The sequence below is a fragment of the Microcaecilia unicolor genome, chromosome 6 (assembly GCF_901765095.1).
Source record: "Microcaecilia unicolor chromosome 6, aMicUni1.1, whole genome shotgun sequence".
Taxonomy (NCBI): domain Eukaryota; kingdom Metazoa; phylum Chordata; class Amphibia; order Gymnophiona; family Siphonopidae; genus Microcaecilia; species Microcaecilia unicolor.
The window spans coordinates 100,249,890-100,262,093 of NC_044036.1; the positions used below are offsets into that span (position 1 = coordinate 100,249,890).

General features: G+C 40.1%; 1 protein-coding gene across 5 annotated transcripts in view; it reads right to left on the minus strand.

The window, feature by feature from the left end:
• Nucleotides 1–12,204, minus strand: part of DENND1B (DENN domain containing 1B) — a 537,680-nt gene that overhangs the window by 146,458 nt on the left and 379,018 nt on the right. For 4 of the 5 annotated variants that reach the window (XM_030206246.1, XM_030206245.1, XM_030206249.1 and 1 more), the window contains one exon: nt 7,442–7,567. The exons of the other annotated variant lie outside the window; for it this stretch is intronic. In XM_030206246.1, coding sequence (XP_030062106.1) covers nt 7,442–7,567 — 126 coding nt within the window. The remainder of the gene's footprint in view (nt 1–7,441; nt 7,568–12,204) is intronic. 5 annotated transcript variants of the gene reach the window in all.

Consider the following 12,204-nt stretch of genomic DNA (forward strand, 5'->3'; position numbering starts at 1 on the left):
GGAAGCTTGTCAGGTGCCCTTGGCCTGGATTGGCCGCTGTCGTGGACAGGATGCTGGGCTCGATGGACCCTTGGTCTTTTCCCAGTGTGGCATTACTTATGTACTTATGAATTAGATGCTGATTTAAACTAAGACAAATTTTCATTGGCTGTGAGTAATCATGTGATTTGCTATTTAGAACATCCGGATGCAATTTTCCTCTTATTTCCATAGTCAAAAAGAGTTAGTGAAGATGAAGGAAAAATCAGTTATTACCTATTAATTTTCTTTCCATTAGTCCCAACAGATCAATCCAGAGACTTGTGGGTTATGCCCCTCTCCGAACAGGTGGCGATAGAGAGAACATCAGAGGTCTGCTATACCCGGTCCTGTACAGCAGCCTTAACCTCAGAATTGTCGATACCAAAGCAGTGGTGAAAAGATCAGAGACCCAAGCAATCTCCTGCCTCTAGAAAGAAATCTCTAGTGCCCTCAACTCCAGCAGCAGGAGAGAACTTCAGCAGAACAAAGCACAAAAGCCTGCCTCTGTCTCGACAAGCCATGTCTGTGTTATATATATATATTTTTTTTTTCAAATTGGTTGTGTGTGTATAGATAGATAAAGACATACAAAACACAGAAATCTAACAGAACAAGAAGGAAAACACAGAGGATTCAACAGTGAGCAGACGGGTGGGGCTTCTGGATTGATCTGTTGGGACTAATGGAAAGAAAATTAATTTTTCCTTCCATAGCATCCCACAGATCAATCTAGGGATGTACAAAAGCAGTCCTCAAGTGGAGCAGGAAACTGCAACCCCAGCAGCCAAGACCGAAGCCCTGAATGCCGCACCCTCCTGCTGGTAATGCTTTGAGAACATATGGACCGAAGACCAAGTGACTGACCGGCAAATCTCATCAATAGAAACCAACTGGGATTCTGCAAATGCACCTGCACATGCAGTGGTGGTGATTTCTTCGCAACCAGGTAGGCCAAAGCAATCATCTTCTTCAGCTGAGCCACCGTGCTCTTAGAGGCCTATCCACTAAAGTGGTTAAGTGAGCCAGTCGGACAATTGTGGTCACACAAAGTTCAGTTACCATAATTCATTGTGTTAAGGAGATAAGCAGCTGGCTACAAGGGAAAGGAAAATGAAAATATTACCAGAAAAATTAAAGGGTCAATATTCAACATGATTTAATCAGCCAGAAATGGCTCCTGGACAGTTCAATTGCCTGTTCCAAGTTAATTGGTCATTTTCAGTGGTACTTAACCGGTTACTGCTGAACTCAAACCCGGCTATTTTGGGGTTATTTCAGGGACAGAGTCAGCACTTGGCTGGTTAAGTGCTGATATTCAGACCTTATTCGGCCAGGTTAACTGCACATATAGGACCGCATAAAAGTCACTCTTATTTTTATGCAGTAACCTTTAGCTTATTAGCTGATGAATTTCACACTAAGTAGCTATGCTCCACAAACTTGGAAATTCAATGCCAATATCCTGACATGGCCTGGCACTGAATATCTAGGTTTAGCACTGGTGGCAATTTAGCATATTTCTTTTGGTAGGGCAGGTCTTATAATCTCTCTCTTTCGTACATGCATGTTAAAATAATTTGCTACAAATACAAAATTGTCTACACAATGGCCAAAAAAGCACTGTATGGCTATGGGGGGGGGGGGGGGGGGGAGTTTAAAGATACATTTTCATGTCAAAATATTGCACCATATAATAAATGGAGTTAATCATTATAACACAATCCAAAAGATTTTTGAACCTATTTTTAAACTCAATACGGAAACAAGTTGTCTTCCTTTAAAATATATTGTGCAAAAGGTTAAGAAACATAAACAATTTATTTTCATAGTTAAAAGGTTCTGGCACAGCTTCAGAAATCTAGCAAAAGCAAGAGATTAGGTTAAGCAAAAGGACTAGTGAGATACTGAAATAATAAACAGTAGCATAGTTATCACAGTATGTTAATTTTTTAACTGTTTGCTTTCATGTTTAGAGGTCTATATACAAAACTGCACAAAGTTTTGCAGTTAGTGCACATTAAAGGCAATGCTTAAAACAACAGTTCACAGGAATGTTTTCTTTTTTAAAACCTTGAGAAGTGTACCATTTTAGAAATTACAGAAAGCGATTTAATGACAGAGTCTAATCCTCAAATGCTCTAAAATAGAATGTGTGTGTGCATTTCCGTTCTATAAAGTGACTCTGAAGAAAAGGTTTAAACATGCTGAATATGGAACCCCTGAAAGAACTCTGGGTTAACATTAAGAAAATTTCTGTATGTTTGAATATCCCTTGGGGCCCTGTTAGGTCTATCACTGTAAGGTGGAAATGGTTTGGAATCATCCAAGCTACTGCCTTGGTTAGACCGCCTGACAAACTCAGTAACCACAGATTAAAGGAAACTGTTGAGGGAGGTCTAGGCCTAGGATCAGCTACAGAGGTCTCCGCCTTAGACTAGATTGTTCAACAATTTTAAGATTACTCCACAAACATGGTTGGTATGGGAAGGTGGCAAGAAGTCAACCAGTGCTGAAATAAAGCCATGTGATATATCATAAAGAATTTGTGAAGGAACACTTAGGGAATGCTGCACATATGAGGGAGAAAATTTTGTTATATGATGAGATCAAAGAGGAACTTTTTGGATTCAATGACAAGTGATGTGTAGTATAAAACAAACAGAATGAATTACTCTGCTAACACCATCTCTACTGTAACACAATAGTGTATTATGACAGCAGCAGGGATATGGGGGCTTAAGAAGATCAAGGGAACTAAGGATAGTGCAAAGTACAGGCAGATAACTGGGGGGGGGGGGGGGGAGCATTCTGTTCCAGTCTGTCATATATCTGGGGCTGTAAACAAGATTCATTTGTCAGTAGGACAACCATTCTAAGCATGAAGCAAAAGCTATAATGGGGTGGGGATCAGCAAGAACAAAGTAAATGTCCTCAGATGCCTTAGTCAAAGCCCAGATCTGAATGCAATAGAAAATATATGGCAAGACTTGAAGACTGCAGTCCGCAGATGACCCCCAGCCAACCAGAAAGATCTTTAGCCAATCTGCCAAGAGAAATGGGCACAAACCACACCATCTCACTGTGCATAGTTGGTAGACACTTTTCCTAAATGACTCATGGCTGTTAATGCTGTAAATGGGGCTCCCACTAGGTACTGAGTCAAGGAATATGAAGATTTATGCAGTTACAGCTTTTTAGTTTCTTATTTTGAATTAGTTTTTGAATATTCCTATAATTTTCCTCACATGTTGGAGGGCAGAGCATGTTATGCAGATCAGTGAAATTCCTACTTTTCTCAAGGAAGATATAACAATAGTAGTATTTGAGGCAAGAAAGGATTCACCACCATGTAAGAAATTTCAGCTTATTTCCCCCCCCTAAAAAAAACTCCAACAAAACACAACCCAGAACAATGATCACCAAGTTCAAATTAACTGAGAATATCTAACTTTAAAATAAGTCAAGCAACTTATACTTTCAAGAAGGAGATGTAAGACTGACTCTGCTACTATTTACTATAACCCTATTCCTAGAAAAAGCAACAGAATATATAAATGTGGAGGGGCATTTTCGATAAAACTTCTAAGTCTGATTTTGGACTTTTTGCTACGTTCACCAAAAATCGAGTGAACATTGCCATTTTGGAACCTGAAAAACATCTCTCTTTTTGATGTAAAAATCACCTTTTTCCTAGTTGTTTTATGCTCAGTGTGTTTTTCCTTTGGGACCATTTTGGAAAATAAAACTTTCAAGAGAAAAACCAGCCATTGGGATGTTTGGGGACCTTTATTCTTAGTAGACTGGTCACACAGACCAGAGTAGTGGGGCAGCCTAGGGGGCACTACAGTGGACTTCACAGAAAAGGTCTCTTGCACACATCTCACCATAATCCTCTTATATTGTATGGTTAGCCCTCCAGAAGCAGAGATATACCTAGTGTACCTCACTGTATACCACTACAATAGTTCTCAAGCTTGCAGATGTCACCTGTACGTAGGTATTTAGTGTATTTTCGAAGGCTCACACATTTCACCACAAGTGTACCAGTTACAGTGGGATATATGGGCCTGGTTCCCATTCCCTACAGTCCACTGAACTGACCACTAGGCTACTCCTAGGACTTGCTTGCTGCTCTAATAGGAATGGCCATAATATGTGAAGCTGTCATAGTCTGATATGTACTGTCACTGCCACATCTTAGGGAGCTGGCATGGGGTCAGTTATGACTGGGGGAGTAAGATGGGGAGTTATGCCTTAATCCCTTCATTTGGTCATTTAGGGCACCTTTTGGTGACGTGGAGGGGCATTTTCCAAAGAAACGTCCAAGTTGCGATTTGGACGTCTTTGCAAAACGTTGAAATCCAGGGGCGGGGAAAACCGTATTTTCAAAAAAAAGATGGACGTCCATCTTTTGTTTCAAAAATACTGTCGGAGACGTCCAAATCCTTAAATTTCGACGTTCCAAGATTTGGACGTCCCTAGACAGGGACGTCTTTGACTTTCGGCGATTTTCGAAACCAAAGACATCCATGTCAAAAACGTCCAAATGCAAGCCATTTGGACTACTACTACTACTAGAGGGACGTGGGAGGAGGCAGCATTTCTAGTGCACTGGTCCCCCTGACATGCCAGGACACCAACCGGGCACCCTAGGGGGCACTGCAGTGGACTTCATAAAATGCTCTTAGGAACATAGCTCCCTTATCTGGTGTGCCGAGCCCCCCAAACCCCACTACCCACAACTGTACACCAATACCATAGCCCTTACAGGTGAAGGGGGGCTCCTAGATGTGGGTACAGTGGGTTTGTGGTGGGTTTTGGAGGGTTCGCTGTTTCCTCCACAAATGTAACAGGTAGGGGGGTTTGGGCCTGGGTCCTCCTGTCTGAAGTGCACTGCAGTACCCACTAAAACTATTCCTGGGACCTGCATGAGTTGTCATGGACCTGAGTATGACATCTGAGGCTGGCATAGAGGCTGGCACGACATATTTTTAAAGATGTTTTTTGAGGGTGGGAGGGGGTTAGTGACTACTGGGGGAGTAATGGGAGGCCATCCCCGATTCCGTCCGGTGGTCATCTGGTCATTATGAGCACCTTTTTGTGCCTTATTCCTAAAAAAGAAAAACCATCCAGGTGTGTTCATCAGGGACGTCCTTGCTTTTTTCGATTATCGGTCAAAGGTGTCCAAGTGTTAGGCATGCCCAAGTCCCGCCTTCGCTATGCCTCCGACACGCCCCCTTGAAATTTGGACATCCTTGCGACAGACTGCATTTGGAGACGTCCAAAATTGAGTTTCAATTATACTGATTTGGACGTCTCTTTGAGGACGTCCATATTCCGATTTATGTCAAAAGATGGACATCCTTCTCTTTCGAAAATGAGCCTGTTAGTCATTCAAACAGGTCTAGCCAAAAAGTCTTAAATTTTGGCCCTAGACATTTTCATTTTGTTCCATTATTGAAGAAAAGAATCTATCTTTAGGGGCTGGCCCATGTCCCACCTAAAACCTGCCCCCTTGAAATCTGGATGGAGCAAATGTCTAAAATCACAACTTGCACATTTTTGAGAAAAAAATGTCCTTATGCCACCTATGATGGGTTTTTTTTGTATTTATTTTTTCAAAATGAGCCCAATAGTGTCAGGATAAGGATAGACCTGAGTATTCAAAAGGTAAACTGCACCAACAAGCAAGTCCTACATCTTTACTGTCATAAAATTGAAGGAAAATTCAACAATTTTGGCTTTCTGAAATGTTGTTTGACTATACAATATACTGTGCATATTTATTTCTTCATGTATTATATAGCGTGCTTATTAATATGGAGTCCCATTTTACACAGAATGTGGAGATTGGGAACGGAGATATCCAAGTCAGAATGTGCTCAGTCTTGATAGTATTTTAGTAAAGGATCTGCAGACAGATCCTATCCTAAAATACCTGTGGGAGTGCAAGTGTATTTGCTGGCAATGCAGCAGGAGCAGCCACTGTACAAAGACACAAGTGGGAAAAATCAGGAGAGGCAACTTGGCAACTTACACACATATGTGAGCCATTTCTCAAACCTATACAATTATAAAAACTGCTTATTAACTACAGAGGTCACAATCTTTATTTTTAATTTGGAGGGGAATGTAAATAGTGGGGGATTGAGGTGGATACCCTCCCTTAATTCTTCCTGTGAAAGGCTGGACAAAATATTTTATCATATATTTAAACAATTATATCCCACATTATCTTACTATTCTAACTGGCTTATATGATGCAAAGAGCAGATCACATGAAGAAAGTGCGTAAAATTATTTATTCACTAGAACATTGGGCTATTGCTAGCAGCATACCTTTATTCAAAGCTCTGTACATAAGGGTTAAGATCTTAAACTGTATCCTTCATTTAAAAATAGATGACCAATGAACGTTCATCAGGACTGGAGAAATGTGGTGAAAGAGACCAGATAAAAATTGTGCTGTGCCAAGGATCAGCTGTAAATCCCAATATGGACATATTAGATCTTACATGTGCATTCCCCTTTATCTACCGGGGCACATCTGTAGATTTTTGACCTGTCCAAGCCACATTCCAACACTTCCTTACAATTTCCTATTTGTGAATAAGACTTCTAAAGTAACCCCCACAGTCTAACGTGACCAAAAGAAAAACTATTGTGCTCTAAGATATCATAATTCAGTCTATTATTCCATTATTGTCAAAACATCCAGAAGACAGGTTTACGTGTTTCTAACAATGGAAATGAATTCAAAAATGGCAAAACAAACTAACATTAATTACATATTTACAAAGCTCCTGGGTTCCACATAATTTACACTGAGGTATCTCAAACTTTCTAAATGCAGGAGGATGTGCCAGAAAAACAAAGACAAGCTGCTCATTGTATTTTTTTATCCAAACTAAAGATCCCAGAGTACTGTCATAAAGATCCTTTGCAATATTAACACTTTGTAGAACTCACTTATATTTTACCTGAAGAATAGGAATAACACACATAAGTAAGAAATATACAGCAAAATAGTTTACCATCCTGATGTGGAGCTCCAAAGAAATAGCCTGAATGTTAAGACACTAGAAAACCCATTTCTTACACTGGAGGTCATTTAGTAACCTTTAGGGCATGCTATCTGTAACAGGGCCCAGGCAATAAAATGGGTCATGTGTCAGATAGCACATGTTAACCATTAGTAAACAGTCCCAGTTGAGTTTTAGTGTTTTAAACAGTCAGCCAATCTAGACTTTTAATTGGCTGAACAAAATGTCCAACAAAAATGTGGATAATATGAAGGGTGCTCATAATCTACAGGAGAATGGAGAGAGAAAAAAAAACACCGAATTGTGAAAGTTTGATGTTTTTATTTCCTCTCCTTTCAACTAGGAAGATAAAACAGGCTGGAAACAGAAAGGCTTACAGGTTTATATCTTAGTGCATCACGGTAGGATCCAAATAAGGCCGCCTGTGCTCGAAGAAAGGCCCTTGCTACTCCATCACCTGTAGCTGTCGACTGTTTCTTCAGTTTACTTTTCAAGGCCGAGACCTGCATGACGGAGTAGAACAGTTAAATTAACACCTCAGAAATTGGTACAGCAAGGTATGAACTTAATCAGCAGGCAAACTGCCATGTCTGCAGGTCAGCCAAAAACTCATCCTCCTCCTTGATAGCTTATCCTCCTAACTGCAGAGAGCACCTGCTGGTCTGTTAATTGAAATGAAAGCAGGGGAAGATGGTAAAGTGCTAATGCAAATTGGCTCATGCTCTCTTTTTTTTCCAAGGCCTTTTGACATAAATAAGCTTTAATTATTTTACAGTAAACTGCTTATGAGCTACTTTCCCGCACATTTTCAATGACTAACGTGTCTGCTTATATAAGATAGGATCAGTTGAGTACCCTTCATTTTGTGCCATGTAGGGTTGTTTGTCAAGGGCACTCAAAGTTCACTTGTCACTCAATTTCATTTTTTTCTCTGAGGCCACTTTCGTTGCACTCGCCACTTTTCAATCAGGCTATGAACAGTTGCTACCATTATTCGAGAGAGTCTAAAAGGGTAGGTAGCTGTTTAAAAGGACAGTCTTAGAATACTGGTAAAGGTTAAAACACCAGATAATATTAAAACTACCCCTCTTCATTGTCAAACCACCTGCCACATTAAGAAAGTAGTCAAATACCTCTTTTTCTGACTTCTAGATGACTCTAATATGACGGACAACACCATTGTCTACACTAGGATAGATAACACAAAGACTTGGTGTATTTAACAGGAATCATTTAAGTGACAAAGTTTGGTAGTCAGAATTTAAACTTTCCTTAGCTTTGACGTGCAGTGCAAAAGAAAAAAAATTAGACAGAAAATGGAAGAATATTTCAGTATTTCCTTTCAAATTCTTATTTAAATTTCAGGCAGTTTATATGTATAAATAAGTAAATTAAATATATACACACAGTCTCTCTTTATATACATATATCTGTGTATGTAAAATATTACTTCTGCCAGAATTCTGTGTGACTGTGCAGCACAGAATTTACTTTTTTTTGTGCAGACGTTTTACCGCAGTCCCCATTCTCGCAATGCATAGCAGTACAGTACCACAAGAATGGAGACCACGGTAAAGGCTGGCTGCCCCATCCTCCGAGTCTCGGTGGGCTCTCTCTGGTGGTCTAGTGGCCTTGTTGGGGAGCAGGAAAGAACCTTACCCTTTCATACCCACTGCTCTTGCCAGTACCACTGATTCTTAGAAATGGCCGCTGAGACTTCAAGCAGCAATCTCGTAAGGCTGTCGCAGGAAGTATCTGTGGCCATTTTGAAGAAGCAGTGGTACCGGCAAGAGCGGTGGCAGCAGGCAGGAAAGAGTGGGGTTCTTTCCTACCCTAAGTAGTAGTCGTGATATGCGCCTCTGCAGCTTCTCCCACACTGGACCGTTGAATGTGGAGGTGAGAGGCTGGATAAAGATGATTGGTTTCTGTGTACAGGGAGGGAGGAGGGGGGCTGTAAGGTAGGAAAAGTATGGGTGTGGGATGGGAGGGTTGGAAAAAATAAATATGGATGATATCTGTACAGAGAGAGAGAGAGGATATAAGATGGGTGAAGTGGGGGTGTGTGGGAGGGTAGGGCTGGAAAAATAAATATGAATGGTATCTGTACAGGGAGGGGGGTTGTAAGATGGATAAAATGTGTATGCAGGTAGAGAGGGGCTGGGAACAAAGTTGGATGGCTGTGGGTGCAAAAATATTGTTTCAAGAAACTTGCAGCATTTAGAATTTTTTGGCGCAGAATTCTAGCAAGAATAATATACACAGACATATACTTATGCCTACACACACAAATGATCTCTCTCTTTGTCTATCTATATATAAAACTTTCAGTTATCTTACCTTAAACATCATCACATAGTTATTCTTACTAGTAAGTTCTATCTAGAACATTTAGTTCATTTTTTTTCAAAGTTAAAAATATTTTTGCTCATTTCTTTAAGAAAAGTCATGACTGCTCTTGTAGAGGATAATTGTAATTGAAGTGTCAACCTAATTAACTACCAAACTTTGAATAATGTTAATGAGAACAGAACATGGCGTCAGAGAAAAGACCAGCTCTACAGGTGATAAACTTTCACAGTAATGACATTTTCCAGTGTAAAGTCACAGTCACTGTGATCTGATCAAAGAGAGAGACCCCCATTGGGCCCAATTATAACTACAATTTTGAAAAAAAATATTGAGTTTTGATGTTCATCATCTATGCAGAAAGGCCTTTATGATAGAGGTCTTCTCCCAAAGCTGTGATCTTTTCAATTTATATCCAAGTGCCATAGTTTCAGATAAAAGTTCAAAATCTGATTCGTTTAGCTATTGAGAAAGCAGTTACCAATATAGATTTAGTTCTTTCAGCTGGTGGCAGATTAGGAGAAAATGTACAATTCAGAATATTAGAGTAAACAGTTCAAAACTGCAAAAATAGTTGCAGGAGCACTACAACCACTTCCTCTGTTTACACAAGAAGAATTAGTTTATTTTCTGTATGTTTGCTCTGTTTCCATTTTTCTCTTATAAACAAGTCTCTCTTATTTAACCCCTTACCTGCTAATAGAAAACATTCAAACTACCTAAGGGTCCTTAGAGTAAACTGCATTCGGCGGTAATGCACACTTAATGGAGGAGTGGCCTAGTGGTTAGAGCACCAGACTTGACATCCAGAGATGCCCGCTTCAAATCCTACATCTGCTCCTTGTGATCTTGGGCAAGTCACTTAACCCTCCATTGCCTCAGGTACCAACTTAGATTGCGAGCCCTCCAGGACCAGGGAAATACCCAGTGTACCTGAATGTAACTCCCCTTGAGCTACTACTGAAAAGGTGTAAGCAAAATCTAAATAAATGTAGCAAGAATGTCCTAATTTATTTTAAACATTTGTTTACTGCTTTATCTAATGATGCCATGTGTGTGTGCTAAATGTGCGCTAAACACTCCATCCACAGTTCTAGCAGAAATACAGGGATACATACATAATAAAACAAAATAACAAAAAAATAAAAAACAAATCTAGATTATTCTTATATGAAAAACCTTATCAACAGCTGGTTTGCTTAACAGATGAACCTCTCTAATATTTTCAATAAATAAGCAACTCATACATTTGATCATGCTTATGATCAATTTTGTTTTATTTTCAAAAGGAAGAAGAATGCCCTCCCTTTCCTCAGATGTAAGTTCGCCTGGAGATCAACAGCACATGCTTTTTTTACCCTGAGGAAAACATCAGGCAGGCACTGGGTGAAGTTAACCCCACGGGAAGTAGGAAGATGTGTTGATTTTCCATTTCCCAAACAATGCATATTCTTTTTCATAAAAAAGGCATCTGCAGAAAAAGGTGGTGCAGATCTCTACAAGCAAATGTATTTTTTTTTCTTGGCACCTTTCAAAGGTGAAGCCTTTTCCCTTGAGAAATGGTGCAAGATCAATGGATGCAAGCACTGTTGTACTTTGCACCTGCCTGAAGAGTTTCTAAAATCATCTCCTCCCCCCTTCTCATAATGTATGTATTATTAAATAAGGTAAAGCACAGGTTGGTTGTATAAGACTGATTGTTTAATATAGGTCATAGAGACAGGACCAGGAAAGCAGCTTCCCAGTTCAAATGTGGGATAAAAGAGAAATACACAAGAGAATGAGTTGACACATACAGAAATGATATCAGGCTGACCAAAAAAGAATGGCTGGCTGCACCGATAGAAACTAATGAAATTCCTCCTTCAACAAGTACATCTTGAAGGAGGACTTGAAAAGTAGAGAGTGAGGCACCTGGTGAACTGTACAGTAGCAGGAGGTTCAGAGGTAGGGAATAGAAGAGAAAAGTTTTATATGTAAAAGTTAACCGAGAGGAGAGTTACAGATAGAAGGGAGAGAACGAGGCCTGCATGAATAACTGAGTTTACAAGTGCACACAGGAAAAACAGCAGTGCACTTCTACATAGATGAGGCATATTTTCAAAGCACTTAGCCTTCCAAAGTTCCATAGAAACCTATGGAACTTTGGAAGGCTAAGTGCTTTGAAAATATGCCTCTGTGGTTCCTGGCAGAACATTTAGAGAGCAATTCTATACCATAGGAGCTAACATTTATGTGCCCACTGTGTGTGTGAATGTTTAGAAAGGCACACATGCATGTAAATGGCAACATTTGCCTAAGTGCCATTCATTCAATACCTGCTTAACATGGGCGAAGTTTGACTGTTTCATTGTGGGGGGGGGGGGGGGCATATTAGCATATCATTTGCATATATCATATATATTCATTATGGTTGTTCCCAAAAAAGCCACACCTTTCTCCCTTCCTTCCTTCTTTCCTCCTTACCCAGCACTCCCTCTTCCTCTCCAGTAGTACTTCCCCACCCCCTTTCCCGTACCATGCCAGTGTTGACCTTAGAAATGCACAGGCTCTATATGTAGATCCTTCAAGGAGGTAGTGTGTCATGATTTAGGCTCTAAAACCCTTTCTGATGTTTTGGTGCCACCTCAGTAAGGCCAACACACAATCTCTCCACTGCAAAACACTATACAGAAACTCGTGCAAAGACACACTCATAACTTTACAGTACTAATTCCAAGGTCAGGACGAGCTGCAACCTTATGCATGGAAAGGCAGCACTGTAATTACACTGGGCTCTAAAACACGAAAACAC